At 41.8% G+C, this 18,152-nt stretch overlaps 1 protein-coding gene across 2 annotated transcripts in view; it reads left to right on the forward strand.

Moving 5' to 3' along the window:
• LOC126191448 (venom dipeptidyl peptidase 4-like) overlaps positions 1-18,152 on the forward strand; it is a 362,149-nt gene that overhangs the window by 139,461 nt on the left and 204,536 nt on the right. For both annotated transcript variants that reach the window (XM_049932327.1, XM_049932328.1), the window contains exons 5-6: positions 5,824-5,876; positions 17,213-17,400. In XM_049932327.1, the coding sequence (XP_049788284.1) occupies positions 5,824-5,876; positions 17,213-17,400 (241 nt within the window). The remainder of the gene's footprint in view (positions 1-5,823; positions 5,877-17,212; positions 17,401-18,152) is intronic.

Consider the following 18,152-nt stretch of genomic DNA (forward strand, 5'->3'; position numbering starts at 1 on the left):
ACAAAAGAATTCTAAGTTGGTTTGTTGGCGTACATCTACACTTTTTCCAAAGATTGCACCTTGTAATTTAATCTTACGTAACGGAAGTGTGGGGCAATCGTTCGATTTGTTGCACTTGCTAAAAGCTGTTTCACTAATTACTGAAATGGGACTGCCAGAGTCAATTACTGCCGTAAATTTTACGTCATTTACAGTAATGTGAATAACAGGATATGCAATGTTGTTACGTGTTACGTCGTGTTCCTGGAGTAAGATGTCCCTAATGTCTTCCATTTTTACGTAATTACTAGCTACGGCAGCTGTGTCGTCAGTTTCATAAGTACGTTTTGTGGCTGCCAGCGGTGTGAGTCATTGCCTATTGTCTCTTTGTTGGCGCGCGTCGTTATTGGGATTAGGAGACCTAACTTCCACAAATTCACGTTGTCGAGAGTGCTCTGCTCTGTTTGAATCCCGCCAGTTCTGATGCAATTCAGGTCTGTCGTTACGATCATATCGTCTGTCGTCATGTCGGTACATTCCATAGTTTCTTTCTTGTCAGTCACGTGGTGGAGAATTTCTCCCTGAATCGTAACTGCGCGCTGGACCGTTGCGTCTGAAGTTATTCTGTCTCCCATGATATTAATAGTTCTGGTTGCCAAATTGTCTCTTTCTATGATTGTCTCTGTCATATTCATTACTACGGAAATGCGATCTTTCTCTGTAACTATTACTCTGCCAGTGGTTGTCATACGGGTGGTGTCTGTTTTGGTCACGATTTACGTTGTAAGAACAGGCTTGTCGTGGCCATTTATTGTTTCTGTCGTCACGGAATTGTGACTGATGTGACCTGTAGTGATTGTTTTCCTGTTTTCGCATCCCGCGACTGTCTGTGTCAATTTCTAATTCTTGTAAGAGCCCCTGAAAAGCTTCAATGTCGTCTTTGCAACGTCCTGCTAAAATAATATGCCGTAAATGTTCAGGTAATTTGATTAAGCAATTGCGTATGAGTTCTGAGGGGCTGTATGGGTTTGACAGGTACTGATTCTTGCGCAACTGGAAAATTCAGATTGTTCGAAATGTTTCATCATTATGATGCTATGTTTTACTTGGTCTTGTGTAGCTTGAGACCAATACGCTGAGAGGAAGGCATGGTAAAATTCTCCTTCACTGTGGCAATCGTGAATGACCGATCGCATTCTTACAGCTGGTTCATTCTCTAAGTAGCCACACATAAATTCTAACCTGTGCTCCAATGACCAGTTGGGAGGAAAACAATGAGAGAATTGATGGAGCCACGCTTGTGGATGAATGTCGTTGGCAGAATTCTTAAACGTTTTGAATTTATGTGTAGTAATGAACAGCTTATAGTCAAAATCATCATGTCGGCGAGTCGCATGTCGGTCATTGTTACGTCGTTTCGGCCGTTCCATCTCAAAATTCGGTGTACCTTGCCAATTTCTTTCATAATTTCCGAAGTGTCCTGTGTTATTATTTTGTGGCTGTTCCGTATTTCTATGTCCCTCTTCCCGTATTGGAGCGCGAGTGTCCTCTGAAATACATAATTCTTGTATTACCTGTGTCAGCTGATCTTGTACTTCCCGGATTTCTCTTTGGTGTTGCGTATCAATTTGATTCAGATTTTGTTTCAGTTTCCTAATTTGTTCGCTCTCTTCTGTGTCATTAAAGACTACCAGTTTTGTGTCATTCAGATTATCATCTACTTCGTAGATAAATTATTTAGCTGATCCGAAAGTTCAACTACTTTCTCTGATAATGAACTAATTTCCTCCATGTGTCTTTCTACTGTGTCCTTTAAGTTTTCCTGAGTTTTTGCAAGTTGCGTAACCGAATCGGTAGACGCAACTGAGTCAATTTTAGCTTGCAAGGTCTCATGATTTTCATGAATAATAGTTTGCAGTTCTTTTATGGCTGCTTCGTGATTCTGTAATGCATTTTCATGACGCGAAAAAATAGGTTGGAAATGCTCACAAATTTGTGTTTTTACGTCATTACAGGCTTTTTGACATTTCGATTCTATTTTATGTAACTCAGTAGTTAAATCTTCACGCGTTTGCTCAAGTGTGGTGTGAAGATTTTGTTCCATTGCGTCTAACTGTTGCTGTGTTTGTTTCTGATTTTGTTCCATTTTTTTGCATTAATTGCAATAATAATGTATTAGTGTCTGGAATCTGTTTCTCTATGCTTTTTGGCAGTGCGTTTTCACCGGCATTCACATTTTGACAAGCAGAAAATGTGTCTTGACTCATTTGAGAAAACGGTGAGGACTCAAAACCTAAGTCTACAGTATTTGCAATATTGTGTTCTGTCATTTCGGATTCCTGTGCGAGCTGTTGCCGACCGATCGATAGATAATGCTTCCCTGTTCACTACCTGTTTGACTGTCTACACCATTATTTGCCGCCCGCTCCATCTCCCTATGCACAATTACCAAATTACTACTTCGAATGTCTGTTAATTCACTACCCAGTGGTGCTGATAAGCTACGCTCGTCGTCACTATTATTTCTCAGTTTACTTTGAAGCCTAGTGTTACGTTTTTCACACGCCATTATTGTCACAATATTTCACACGATAACACAGAAAAGCACAATTTGAAGAGCAAAAATAAGAGAACACATTAACATAGTACTGAAAATAATATCTAGTTAATTGCAGCTGCGAAATACTTGGTGCAAATCTACATGCATGCCACAACTGTTTTACTGTACAACAATGAAAGGCTGCAACTACAAAGGAGATTCTCTCTACAATTACGCGCTAGCAATAAACAGAATCTACACTAATTACACAAACTACAAGAAAAAATCAGAAGAATCCAGTGTGGTATCCTAGGCTAAGGGTCGACATATGAAACGTCCCCTTTGAACAATTTATACAAGACTGTGCTTAAACTGACATACAATATTATTTAGCGCAACGCAATCTGACTTTCAAAAATCCCTACAAAAGAATGGCCCTGACTAACATTAACCTGTACCTTTCACAAATCACTTACCTCACCAAAAATCTTCGTTACTCGAACTACTGCAATACAACGAGCGCCACTACTGCCAGCTAAATAAAAGATTCAAACTACGGAAGGCACTAACTACTGATAGGGATAGTTAGCAAATGAAAGATTTTTGTAGAGAACAAACAATGTATTTACCTTAATAGTCATAATATATATAGCAGTTCATGACAAATTACAAAACTCCGCCATCTCTCTCCCCACATCCACCACTGCTGGCGGCTCACCTCCAACTGCGCAACGCTACGCGCTGTTAACATCCAGCTGCCGCTGCCCAACACTACAATGGCAGACAACAATGCAAACTAGCCACGGACTGCACACAGCACAGCCAGTGATTTTCATACAGAGCGCTATGTAACGTTGCCAATAAGAAAACATAAACAGCCTACTTACAAAAGCGCTGTATCATTGTAAGAGGAACTGAGGTGATCGCGTATGCCGGAGTTTACCCCAGTTCATTACTATCCATTAACACAGTGAAATCTGAAAATGATCAAATAAATATGTTAGGCAAAATATACGAACCTAAGAAAAATAAGTGGCCCTGAATAATAAAATTAGGAAGCTAAGAATTGGTCAGAGTATGCAAATGTACGTCACAAGTGTTACAACTCTCAGCTTGAACAGAAGAATATTTTGGTGAAAATGGTTGTTTTTACGAAAAATTTAAGCTGCTAATTATTAAACTCAGAAAGCTGCAAATTCATATTTAGCTTCAGTTTCATTTAGAAACATAGAATATGAGACACACCAAGCTGCTTCTATCAGCTTTCGAGTTCTTTGCTAAAATTCAAATTTGGAACGAAAACTTAGATTAAGTGTCATTCTTATATGTAATGGAAAGCTCTAATTAAAGCATTTGATTATATTCATGAAATAATACATCTTTACCAAGTTGAAAGACTATACTGTAAATAACAAGATTCACAAACTTTAGAGGCAGTTTAGAAGTCTTCTTCTATTGTCACTTCCGTTCTAAGAAGTCTAGCCGGCGATGTTTAAACGCGGTCGAACTAAAAAATTTGCTGTAACTAAAGCAAACTTAAGTATATTTCCATAAAAATTAAGAAGACCGTAAATTATTAAACGACAGTGCTATTAATAAGTACGTGTCCGAGAAAGTGGTCGTTTAGATACTGCTGTCTGTGCTTGATAGCAAATGTTTTGTTTGGCTGTGCGCTGCGCCTCCTAAATAAAGCCAGAGAGGTAGTGGGAGGACATATTTCACAACGAGATATCAAACTTTCACGTCAGTCAAACGCCCGCGTGCGTTGTGCCTCGAATGGCGCTAGAGTTGGGCAGATTTGAATGCTTTCTTGGTAATAGTAGACACTGAACTCACGAGAACTATACACCGTCCCGGATCACTTAGGTTTCACTGAAGTAATTGTTTGTGTGCCGTCCGTAATGTTGACAAAACCGCGTGGCAAGTGGCAAAATTATTTTCCACTATCAAGTTGATTAGAAGTCAGGGCCATAGAACATCTTACTTGAACTTCCTGTACAGGTCGCCTCTGAACTGTTAATAATGCTGTTTCCGATAGAGGTATTAGTTACAATACTAAGACATACATTTTGTGAGTATTAACTATTTACAGAATATATCAATCAATTGAAATTCAGAACTTTTATTTATAGGTATAGTCCCTGACCGGTTGAGTAAATGGTAAATAGGAACATTGTCAATCAGTGAGCACAAATAGTAAGGTGAACTTGCAGACTGAAAATTATGGTCAGTATGTTCCCTATCGCCCTCTGGCTAACATTAAAAATGGTCTTCTGGCACTAGTAGAAGGCGACGGTAGGAGGAAGGCATGCACAATTATTTCCGTAACGTCATATCGAAGTAACGACCGTCTGATAATTTATCCACCGCCACACACCATGTAATCGTCACTTGATCATTCTTTTACGCAACAGCTTTATCTTATTAGAATGTGGCTGGACATCATTAATAAATGATTGCGTGAGTAGCACGCACTGTGTTTTCGACTATTGAATTCCATTGACTTTATGTTGGAAGTGTCCTGATCGGTCCTGTACACCCTGAAGTCATGGCTTCTAGATCACGTCAACAATGTGTCCTGTTTGTCATGACAGTGAACTACGGTTGAGAGTTTCACTCCCATCATCTCGACGTCACTGTTGACCTTAAATAACAAACAACAATTCCGTTTGGTTTTGAATTAGGAATATTTACTGATGATGTAGATTATTGGTGTCAAATGTTCATGCACAGAGCTATTACCAATTGTACCACCTTTGTCAGTTACGTCAGAGGTTCTAGTTACCATTGAAATGAACACAGTACTTAGCTTATTATTCACTTGTAGTACTCGCGCCTTTTTGTGCCTTTACATGACCTTACTCGTTACATTCTGTCACTTCCACGCGCGGGCGTAATTTAAATACTAAAAATTAATCACGTGCATGTTAATAAAAATGTGATGCGTCAGAGCATATGATCAGCTCTCTCTCTCTCTCTCTCTCTCTCTCTCTCTCTCTCTCTCATTTAAAGCATCACTGCCTACATCTCTCTATTAAAATCAGACTCTTTACGAAAGCGACTCAGTACGAAAACGGCGAAGAGGTTGCTGGATTTTAGTGTCAAGAATTCGTGTAGGCAACTGTTTGTTCTTAATAAAATCAAAGGGACACAGTATAGCCTCTTAATAAGATTATTAACAATGATTTACGTATGATTTTTAGGGAACATCATGAATTGCTGCACACATCAATACAGGGAATTCGATTTGATTTCATAGTGTTGTAGTGATGTATTTTACAGCTTCACTCTCTCTTTGTTTACAGGTATACCGTCACTCCTCAGAGGCCAATTATACCATCTACAGCGTTCAGGAAAAGTAAGTATCTGCCTCTCCTGTGCATACTCTTCTTCACTTACAACGATAATCCAAATAATTTGTACCATATTACCAGGTGTACAGTGGATAAGAAACGATATAGTCAGAGGCATAGGCTGAAAAGTCGTTGAAACTGATGTGGAACTCAGGTGATGCAGCTTTTAAAACCGTTGGCAGAAAGACATTTTGTAGCTACTAGGGGTGGATTGAAAATGGTGGCAACACTGCCGTAACGTGAGAGATGTGCATCCAGTAGTATGCATGCTATGTTGTAGCTGCTAGCACAAGGTCACTTGCAGTTGTGCTGTGAGTGGCAGCGGCTGTGTTGGAGTCAGTTCAGTGTGTACGGTCTGAAAATGCGGGAGGCCAGTTCAAGCGTCCTAAGAGTATGTTTAGGGAACACGAACAACACGCACGGATCAAGAGCGAAGTGGCACGTAGTCGCGGCGGACAGGAATGGCGTGATGGGAGTGGTGATGCAGCATTGCCATATCGTACAGTGGCGAGGTGGGTTAAAGTATTTCGGGATGGCAGGGATGTCCTTAAAGATCGGCCCCATTCGGGATATCACCCATGGACAACATGACAATTGAGCTCCTTCCCTCCCTGCTGTATGCGGATCGCCAATGGACTGTAACCCATCTTCCTTCATGGCAATGCACGATGCCACACGGCCAAGTCCGTGCAGGAGCACCTGCATATGTGGCGATGGGAGGTACTGGAACATCGACCTATTCACCCTATGAGAGTCCATGCGGTTGCGACCTAGTCGCCCAAATGAAGGAAACTCTTCATGGTAGCGCTACAACCCAGGAGACACCATCCATCTGTGTGGAGGGAGGTGATAGGAATGCAGGGAGATTACGTAGAGGCCACGGATTATGGCAAATGTCTGTTATGAGTACGCCTGCCGCGGTGGTCTAGCGGTTCTAGGCGCGCAGTCCGGAACTGCGCGACTGCTACAGTCGCAGGTTCGAATCCTGCCTCGGGCATGGATGTGAGTGATTTTCCTTAGGTTAGTTAGGTTTAAGTAGTTCTAAGTTCTAGGGGGCTGATGACCTCAGATGTTAAGTCCCATAGTGCTCAGAGCCATTTGAACCATTTGTTATGAGTACAACAATGCTAACCGCCACATTCATATAACCCATGTGTAATTAGATTTAGATTTCCGTAATTTTCCTCAACTCGCTGAAAACAAATGTCGGGATGGTTCCTTTGAAAGGGAGCTGCCGATTTCCATCACCCTTCCTTGACACTATCTGACCTCAATGTCAACAGGACGTTAAACCCAATCTTCCTTTGTTCCCATTATTCATTCTGAAGTACAAGTGACAATCTGCTCGTAATTCATTATTCACTTCATCTATATCTACAAGATGACTCTGGAGTTCACAATCAAGTGCCAGGCAGAAGGTTCGTCTAACCACCTTCCACCTATTTCTCTACCATTGAACTCTTGAACAGTTCGCGGTAAGAACGAGCATTTAAATCTTTGTGAGAGCTCTGATTTCCCTCTTTTTATCATGATTATCATTTCTCCCTAGGTAGGTGGGCACCGATGGAATATTTTCAAAATATAAGGAAAATTTTGGTGACGGAAATTTCATAAGAGGGTTCTGCTGCAACGAAAAACGCGTTTGTTTTAACGATTTCCACACCAAGAGATGGATCACATCCATAGCACTCTCTTCATCCATTCTGCGAAAATACAAAATGAGCTGCCCTTCTTTGAACTTCTTTCATATCCTCTGTAAATCCTGTGTTGAGGGTCCCACATTGCATAGCAGTTCTCTAGGACGTACAACCCTAGTGTAGGCAGTCTACTTAGTAGACGTGATGCATTTTGTAAGTTTTCTGTCAGTAAATCGTAATATTTGGTTTCCTTTACCCCAACATTATGTATGTGCTCGTTGCAGTTTGTTATTCATAGTTGTAATCCCTGAGTATTTAGTCGAATTTACGGCCTTTAGATTTGAATGATTAATCGTGTAACAGAAATTTTGAATTTATTTTACTTCTTACATGGACGACTTCAAACATTTTATTATTTCTAATCAATTGTCACTTTTCGCATTATTCAGATATCTATTCGAAATCATTTTGAAATTGATTTTGGTCATCTGAAGACGTTACAAGATTGTAAATTACTGCATCATATGCAATCAATCTAAGACTGCTGATCAGATTGTCTCCTATGTCATTTATGTAGATAAGGAACAGCAGAGGACATACAGCACTTCCTTTGGGAACGCCAGATATTACTTCTGATTTACTAGGTGACTTACCGTCAGTTACTACGTACTGTGACATTCCTGACAGGAAATCACGAATCTAGTCACGCAGCTGAGGCGATAATCCTTAGAGACGCAATTTGGCCAGAAGACGCCTGTGAGAAACGGTGTCGAAAGCCTTCTGAAATATAAAAATATGTAATCATCTTGGCATCCCTGTCGATAGCAGTCATTACTTCTTGAGAATCAGCTACTTGCGTTTCTGAATCAGTGCTGACTATTTGTCAGCAAATCGTTTTCTTCGAGGTAATTCATAATGTTCGAGCACAATATGTGTTCCCAAATACTACTGAAAATCGACGATAGTGACATGGGTCTGTAATCTAGTGGATTACTCCTACTTCCTTTCTTGGGTATTGACGTGACTCGTGCAACTTCCCAGTCTTCAGGTACGGATCTTTCGAAGAGCGAGCTGTTGTATATGATCAAGTATAGAGCTGTTGTATCAGTATACTCTGAAAGGAATCTGACGGACGTAAAATCTGGATCCGAGGCCTTGTTCTTATTAAGTGATTTAAGCTGCTTCACTACGACGACGATATCTACTTCTAAGTTACTCATGTTGACAGTTGTTTCAGATTCGAATTCCAGAATATTTACTTAGTCTTCTTTGGTGAAGGAGTTTCGGGAAACCGTGTTCATTAATTCCGCTTTAGTGGCCGTGCCGCTGGTATAATTTACATATGACCAGAATCTCTTTGGGTTTTATACCAGATTTAGAAGCAAAATTTTGTTATGGAAACTATTAAAAGCAACTCTTATTTGAATTAACGCTAAGTGTCGAGCTTCTGTAAAACTTCGCCAGTTGACCCGTTTTTTGTGTTCCATAAGGGATTAGTACCATCTCTTATTAATGTATGTGGTATATTGTTGTTGTTGTGGTCTTCAGTCCAGAGACTGGTTTGATGCAGCTCTCCATGCTGCTCTGTCCTGTGCAGGCTTCTTCATCTCCCAGTACCTACAGCAGCCTACATCCTTCTGAATCTGCTTAGTGTATTCATCTCTTGGTCTCCCTCTATGATTTTTACCCTCCACGCTGCCCTCCAGTACTAAATTGGTGATCCCTTGATGCCTCAGAACATGTCCTACCAACCGATCCCTTCTTCTGGTCAAGTTGTGCCACAAACTCCTCTTCACCTCAATTCTGTTCAATACATCCACATTAGTTATGTGATCTACCCATCTAATCTTCAGCATTCTTGTGTAGCACCACATTTCGAAAGCTTCTATTCTCTTCTTGTCCAAACTATTTATCTTCCATGCTCCACTTCCATACATGGCTATACTCAATACAAATACTTTCAGAAATGACTTCCTGACACTTAATTCTGTACTTTATGTTAAGAAATTTCTATTCTTCAGACACGCTTTCCTTGCCATTGCCAGTCTACATTTTATATCCTCTCTACTTCGACCATCATCAGTTATTTTGCTCCCCAAATAGCAAAACTCCTTTACTGCTTTAAGTGTCTGATTTCCTAATCTAATTCCCTCAGCCTCACCCGACTTAATTCGACTACATTCCATTATCCTTGTTTTGCTTTTGTTGATGTTTATCTTATACCCTCCTTTCAAGACACTGTCCATTCCATTCAACTGCTCTTCCAAGTCCTTTGCTGTCTCTGACAGAATTACAATGTCATCGGCGAACCTCAAAGTTTTTATTTCTTCTCCATGGATTTTAATACCTACTCCGAATTTTTCTTTTGTTTCCTTTACTGCTTGCTCAATATACAGATTGAATAGCATCGGGGAAAGGCTACAACCCTGTCTCACTCCCTTCCCAACCACTGCTTCCCTTTCATGTCCCTCGACTCTTATAACTGCCATCTGCTCTCTGTAAAAACTGTAAATAGCCTTTCGCTCCCTATATTTTACCCCTGCCACCTTCAGAGTTTGAAAGAGAGTGTTCCAGTCAACATTGTCAAAAGCTTTCTCTAAGTCTACAAATGCTAGAAACGTAGGTTCGCCTTTCCTTAATCTTTCTTCTAAGATAATTCGTAGTGTCAGTATTGCCCGACGTGTTCCAACATTTCTACGGAATCCAAACTGATCTTCCCCGAGGTCGGCTTCTACCAGTTTTTCCATTCGTCTGTAAAGAATTCGCGTTAGTATTTTGCAGGTGTGACTTACTAAACGGATAGTTCGGTAATTTTCACATCTGTCAACACCTGCTTTCTTTGGGATTGGAATTATTATGTTCTTCTTGAAGTCTCAGGGAATTTCGCCTGTCTCACATCTTGCTCATCAGATGGTAGAGTTTTGTCATGACTGGCTCTCCCGAGGCCATCAGTAGTTCAAATGGAATGTTGTCTACTCCCGGGGCCTTGTTTCGACTCAGGTCTTTCAGTGCTCTGTCAAACTCTTCACGCAGTATCTTATCTCCCATTTCGTCTTCATCTACATCCTCTTCCATTTCCATAATATTGTCCTCAAGTACATCGCCCTTGTATAAACCCTCTATATACTCCTTCCACCTTTCCGCCCTCCCTTCTTTGCTTAGAACTGGGTTGCCATCTGAGATCTTGATATTCATACATGTGGTTCTCTTTTTTGCAAAGGTCTCTTTAATTTTCCTGTAGGCAGTATCTATCTTACTCCTCGTGAGATAAGCCTCTACATCCTTACATTTGTCCTCTAGCCATCCCTGCTTACCCATTTTGCACTTCCTGTCGATCTCATTTTTGAGACGTTAGTATTCCTTTTTGCCTGCTTTACTTACTGCATTTTTATATTTTCTCCTTTCATTAATTAAATTCAATATTTCTTCTGTTACCCAAAGATTTCTACCAGCCCTCGTCTTTTTACCTACTTGATCCTCTGCTGCCGTCACTACTTCATCCCTCAGAGCTACCCATTCTTCTTCTACTGTATTTCTTTCCCCATTCCTGTTAATTGTTCCCTTATGCTCTCCCTGAAACTCTGTACAACTTCTGGTTTGGTCAGTTTATCCAGGTTGCATCTCGTTAAATTCCTACCTTTTTGCAGTTTCTTCAGTTTTAATCTACAGTTCATAACCAATAGATTGTGGTTAGAGTCCACATCTGCGCCTGGAAATGTGTGACAATTTAAAACCTGGTTCCTAAATCTCTGTCTTACCATTATATAATCTATCTTAAAACTTCTAGTATCTCCAGGGTTCTTCCATGTGTACAACCTTCTTTCATGATTCTTGAACCAACTGTTAGCTATGATTAAGTTAAGCTCTGTGCAAAATTCTACTAGGCGGCTTCCTCTTTCATTTCGTAGCCCCAATATATATTCACCTACTACATTTCCTTCTCTTCCTTTTCCTACTATCGAATTTCAGTAACCCATGACTATTAAATTTTCGTCTCCCTTCACTACCTGAATAATTTCTTTTATCTCATCATACATTACATCAATTTCTTCGTCATCTGCAGAGCTAGTTGGCATATAAACTTGTACTACTGTAGTAGTCGTGGACTTCGGTTCTATCTTGGCCACAATAATGAGTTCACTATGCTGTTTGTAGTAGCTTACCCGCACTCCTATTTTTTTATTCATTATTAAACGTACTCCTGCATTACCCCTATTTGATTTTGTATTTATAACCCTGTATTCACCTGACCAAAATTCTTGTTCCTCCTGCCACCGAACGTCACTAATTCCCACTATATCTAATTTTAACCTATCCATTTCCCTTTTTAAATTTTCTAACCTACCTGCCCGATTAAGAGATCTGACATTCCACGCTCGGATCCGTAGAACGCCAGTTTTCTTTGTCCTGATATCGACGTCCCCTTGAGTAGTCTCCACCCGGAGATCCGAATATGGGACTATTTTACCTCCGGAATATTTTACCCAAGAGGACGTGATCTTCATTTAATCATACAGCAAACCCTCGGGAAAAATTACGGCTGTAGTTTCCCCTTGCTTCCAGCCGTTCGCAGTACCAGCACAGCAAATACGTTTTGGTTAGTTTTACAAGGCCAGGTCAGTCAATCATCCAGACTGTTGCTCCTGCAACTACTGAAGAGGGTTCTGCCCCTCTTCAGGAACCACACATTTGTCTGGCCTCTCAACAGATACCCCTCCGTTGTGGTTGCACCTACGGTACGGCTATCTGTACCGTTGAGGCACGCAAGCCTCCCCACCAACGGTAAGGTCCATGGTTCATGGGTGGGATGTGGTATATATCAATTGACGTCGAAACTTTTTTTTGAATTCATACCACAGCTGAGCTACGCTACATAAGCAGTCTGGAAGGAGTGGAAATTGCCTCTTAGAAGGGTGTCAAGAGAATATATGTAGTATCGCACAAAGGTATTTCGTAGACGCAAAAAATTCGGAAAAAATTCATTAGGAGAAAAATTTAAAAGATAGAGATTATCAAATCTTTATTATGTGTACTATTTTGTTGCACACGTTATAGGATTCTAATTTTTGCATCAATAATAAAACACACACATTTCATAGACTCAAAAGAATTTTGTTGAAACAGAAGGGGAGCAATAATGACGTCTTGACGGGTGATGTTCTCAGTTTAATACTTGGTTGCATAGCTCTTTGCCTGTATTAGTGCAGCACACCTGGATGACATACAATCCACGAGTTTGGCCAATCGCACCTGGGGAATCTTCTTCCTGTGACCACACAACTATTTGAAGGAAGACTACCTGTTGGTGCAACCTTGTTGGCGAACCCGACCATGCAGTTCGCCTGAAAGATGTTCTGTGCACTTTAAGTCTGGCTTTTGGATTTGCTATTCGATTACTTTAACTTTGTGCTACTTCAGAGCTATCTTCATATAGACTAAAGTGTTTTTGGATCGTTTCCACGCTGGAATAGCCAATTGCGAAATACATTTCGTTTTCCATGAGGTACCACACGATCTGTTAACATTTCACCATACTTCATACTAGCCATTCCCCCATGAATTTCGACGAGAAGACCTACAACACTTCGTGAGAAAGAGCTTCATGCCACGGCAGTTTCATCTTCGTTGCTTCATGGTGGGTACGTGGTGCTTTCTATCCTTCCTCTTCTTTTTCGGCCGTCGAACATACCGTATCTCGTCTCAGAAGAAGAGATTAAACTTAACACTCCAAGGAATTTTTGACCAGTCTCTACATTTTTTGCGGTCTTTTCATTCTACACTTAGGAGCCCACTGGAAAAGATACTTACGTCTAAAACCCTTGCCTACCTGTTCTCCGGAATCAATACACGTAATCGCGTTGAAGTCACAGTTTTCTGGCGTAACAACCAGATCGCTTTGATTTCGCGTGTAAATAAAAAGGTACAAAATACTTTTGAGCGATACTGTATATGGTACGGTATTCAGTCTCGCTACAAGTGCGTCCTGGTCATTAATCCCCGTATCCGTCAAGATGCTCCCTACTTATTCAGGATTATTTGTTGCTAAGACGTAAAGTATGTTTCCTCAACCATTCACACTTAGAGTGGACACCTGATCTAATTGTTCGAAATGCTTTTCTGAGAAAGCATTCTGTACAACTTCGGACGACGTTTTATGCCTACCACAGATTTTAAATACAACAGTATGAGTGGGATACATACTTCAAATGAGACTAAAGTTTTCTTTGAACTGTTCAGCAGCTGTTTCACCCGAGTCAGTGGATCGGTAAAAAGAACCAATTATTTATTCATTCTGATCTGGAAGTATAACCTCTACCCATACTGACTCTCAGTAACTTCTTTCTCGATTTCACTACAAGGTAAACTACGTCTGACAGCAATAAAAACGCTCCACCACCAACTATATTTAATATATCCTTTCTGAACAAACTTAGAACCTTGAACAAATTTCGGCTGAACTCATTTCCGGCTTTAGCCAGCTTCCCTTCCCTATAACATTTTGAGCTCGTGTGATATGTTATCGCATGGAACTGTCAAAAAATGTTCAAATGTGTGCGAAATCTTACGGGATTTAACTGCTAAGGTCAGCAGTCCCTCAGCTTACACACTACTTAACCTATATTATCCTAAGGACAAACACACACACCCATGCCCGAGGGAGGACTCGAACCTCCGCCGGGACCGACCGCACAGTCCCTGACTGCAGCGCCCCAGACCGCTCGGCTAATCCCGCGCGGCATGGAACTGTCGTTCTTTCTCACCACAGCTACAGTAATTTCAAACTACAAAATCGACTTATGACAGATCTTTGTCGTATTTGGCGAAAATAAAATTTCCGGCATGAATCTCTTTGTTGTGGCCTCCTCCTCCTCTTGCACAGGGAATGCATCAATCCGAATTTCACCTGTTTCCAAAACTTAAAAACGTCGTCGAGGACTTCACTTCGGTAGTGATGAAGTATTGTAGGGAGAGGTAAGGTTGTCAGTCAATCAGCAAAATCAAACATACTGCACTGACGGTATTTGGTCTCTCGTAGGGAGTAATGTGTAAGTCTCCAGGGTGACTAAGTTCAGAAATGAATATGTATCTATGAAGAATAATACGCGAAAAGTTAAAAACGTTTGTTTCATTTAAAAAGCTTTTTTCAGCTCATAAAAAAAAAGGTTGGAGGGGAGGGCCGTCGCCTTCTGAACTTCATGTTTTGTTGCCTTTATTAGAGAAGTACGTTTCCTCTGTCTCACTCGGCAGTATACAGACAATCAAAATAACTTCGTGATTGAATCGAGTGACTCGCAAGACACTGAGGTGACAGTCCGCCGCTCGTGGTCTCGCGGTAGCGTCCTCGCTTACCGAGCACGGGGTCCCGGGTTCGATTCCCGGCGGGGTCAGGGATTTTCACCTGCCTCGAGATGACTGGGTGTTTGTGTTGTCCTCATCATTTCATCATCATCCAGGGAAGTGGCGCAATTGGACTGAGCAAAGATTGGGTAATTGTACGGGCGCTGATAACTACGCAGTTGAGCGCCCCACAAACCAAACATCATCATCACCACTGAGGTGACAAAAATGACGGTGTAACTACATGCACACACAGATAGATGGCGGTAGTGTCGCGTACACAAGGTACAAAAGGGCAGTGCATTGAGCGGAGCTGTCACATGTTCTCAAGTGATACGTGTGAAAAGGTTTCCCGCATGATTGTGTCCGCACGACGGGACTTAAGATAAGCGTAATGGCAGTTGGAGGCAGAGGCATGGGACATTCCATTTAGGAAACGGTTAGATAATTCAGTATTTCGAGATCCACAATTTCAAGACTTTTCCGGGAATGGCAAATTCCAGGCATTACCCCTCGCTATGGACAACGCAGTGACCGACAGCTTTCAGTTAACGACCGGGAGCAGCGGTGTTTGCGTAGAGTTGTCAGTGCTAACAGACAAGCAACCCTGCATGAAGCAGCCGCAGTAATCAATGTGGGACATACGACGAACGTATCCGTTATGACACTGCAGTCAAATTTGGTGTTAAAAGGCTGTGGCAGCAGACGACCAAAGCGAGTGTCTTCGCTACCAACACGACATCACCTCCAGCACCTATCCAGTTATCTTGACCATATAGGGTGGACCCTACAGGAATGGATAACAGTAGTTTGGTCAGATGAGTCCCGATTTCAGTTGGTAAGAGCTGATGGTAGAGCTCGAGTGTGGCGCAGACCCCACGAAGCCATGGACCCACGTTGTCAACAACAACAACGTACTGTAGCCCGCCGGTGTGGCCGAGCGGTTCTAGGCGCTTCAGTCTGGAACCGCGCGACCGCTACGGTCGCAGGTTCGAATCCTGCCTCGGGCATGGATGTGTGTGATGTTCTTAGGTTAGTTAGGTTTAAGTAGTTCTAAGTTCTAGGCGACTGATGACCTCAGATGTTAAGTCCCGTAGTGCTCAGAGCCATTTGAACAACGTACTGTGCAAGCTGGCGGTGTCTTCATAATGGTGTGGGCTGTACTCACATGGAGTGGACTGGGTCCTCTGGTCTAACTGAACCGATCATTGATTTGTTTCCAGAACGAAATTTTCACTCTGCAACGGAGTGTGTTCTGATAAGTTACTTCCTGGCAGACTAAAACTGTGTACGAGCTGAGACTCGAACTCTAGATCTTTGCCTTACCCGGGGGCAAGCGCTCTACCGACTGAGCTACCCCGAGAACGACTAAAGTCCTGTCTTCACAGCTTTACTTCCACCGGTACCCCCTCTCCTACCTTCCAAACTTCACAGAAGTTCTCCTGAAAGAAAGGATACTGCGGAGAGTAGTGTTAGTCTTGCAAGCTTTTCAGAACATCCGTGAAGTTGGAAAGGTAGCAGACGAAGTACTGATGGAAGTAAAGCTGTGAAGACGGGACGTTCCCGGGTAGCTCTGATTGTACAGCACTTGCCCGCAAGAGGCAAAGTTCCCGAGTTCGAGTTTCGACCGACGCACAGTTTTAATCTGGCAGGAAGTTAGGAAACGATTATGTTCGGTTACTTGGAGATCTTTGGCAGCAAACAATGATGGATTTTTTATGGACGACAATGCGGAAAATGCTTCAGCAAACAACTATGAAATGCATTGCTGACCTTAATTGCCATAGAACCTCATTTTAGGACTTCCTCATTTTCAAGTCTCTTATAGTGTCTAGGAAGAGTTAGTGCCTCTTTGTGCATTTATTAATCTAACTTTTTCTTCATTATTCCTATTGGAGCGAGTTGTAGGGAATTGCACTGTATCTGTATATTCCTCGCTTAATACTTGTTCGTGAAATTTTGCAAGTATGCCTTCACGAGGTTTATTGTTCAGCTGTATATCAAATCAGGTTTTACCGCATTTCCGTGACGCTGTCGCTTCAGTCAGACATATCCTTCACAAGTTCTTCTATTCTTCTTGATACACATTTGACATCCAATGATAGTCCCGTTCAGTATACTTCACATGACGATAAACTGCATAAGTGATACGTAAACAGTCACCGATGTAGATTGACTTAATTTTCGCCTCACTTCAACACCTTATGTAGATCAGACAGGATACCTGTGCAGCTTTCCTTTAGATAGCACTTCACTGTAGAGGACGACGACGTCTGCAAAATGTTTGACGGTACTGCTAACGCAACTCAGTTCTTTTGTTCAAGTTACACTGTTTCATTGTTAACATTTGGCAATGGTACTTCCAGCACTACGTACGAAATCTGTGAGGACGGCATGCAGCTAGCCAAATGGGCGCCGGTGGGCAACGCAATGGCGTTCGTCTACCAGAACAACCTCTTCTACCTGCGTCAGCCGGGAGACAAGCCGACGGCGATCACAGCGGACGGCGTGCCGGGAACGGTCTACAACGGCGCCGCGGACTGGGTGTACGAAGGTGAGTGTTGGCAGCAGGACTGTTAATACTTCAAAAATATCGGGAACCCGATACATAGATATTTTAAACTATATCATTATCGGCCCTCGACATATCGAAAAAAATTATCGACATATCGGTATATCGACGGAAAGATGCACAGAAAAACATAACCTTTGAACTTCTTTCTTAATCCAAAATATTACGCCATCTTGCTGTTGTTTGGATTATGAACGAAAAGTGAAAGTTATGCTTTTCTGTGTATAAAAATAGCTGCAAGCCGTCCAACGAACTCTCTCACTGTTGAAAATGACATAGTCTATACCGAGAAAATCAGCAACAGAAAACATAGAGAACATGCCAAAAAAGGGACAACAATCTTAAAACAATTTTGTAATGTATAATAAATGAGATTTGAAGAGCTCGCTGATGATGGCGATATTTGTCGCTGAAACTAGCTTGGGGCATAAATAAATAACAAAAGTGTTTTATATCAACGCGGACTCACAATTCCCATGTTGTTTTTGTATGAAACACGGACTAAATGGAAGAGTTCCAAGATATAATTCTTGCTACACTATCTGATGGAAAGTATAGTGTTGTCCAAAGTTGACACTGCCACACCAAAGACACAGCGATCCCTCACTGCAGTCCGCACTGGTGAATGGGAAATGGTCCTGAAGACACGCCCCCCCCCCTCCCTCCTCTCTCAGCACCGCACTGCCATCGCACGGGTGTCGATATAGAGCCAAACACGGACTCGCTCTGCCGCA

The sequence above is a fragment of the Schistocerca cancellata genome, chromosome 6, assembly GCF_023864275.1.
Source record: "Schistocerca cancellata isolate TAMUIC-IGC-003103 chromosome 6, iqSchCanc2.1, whole genome shotgun sequence".
Classification (NCBI taxonomy): domain Eukaryota; kingdom Metazoa; phylum Arthropoda; class Insecta; order Orthoptera; family Acrididae; genus Schistocerca; species Schistocerca cancellata.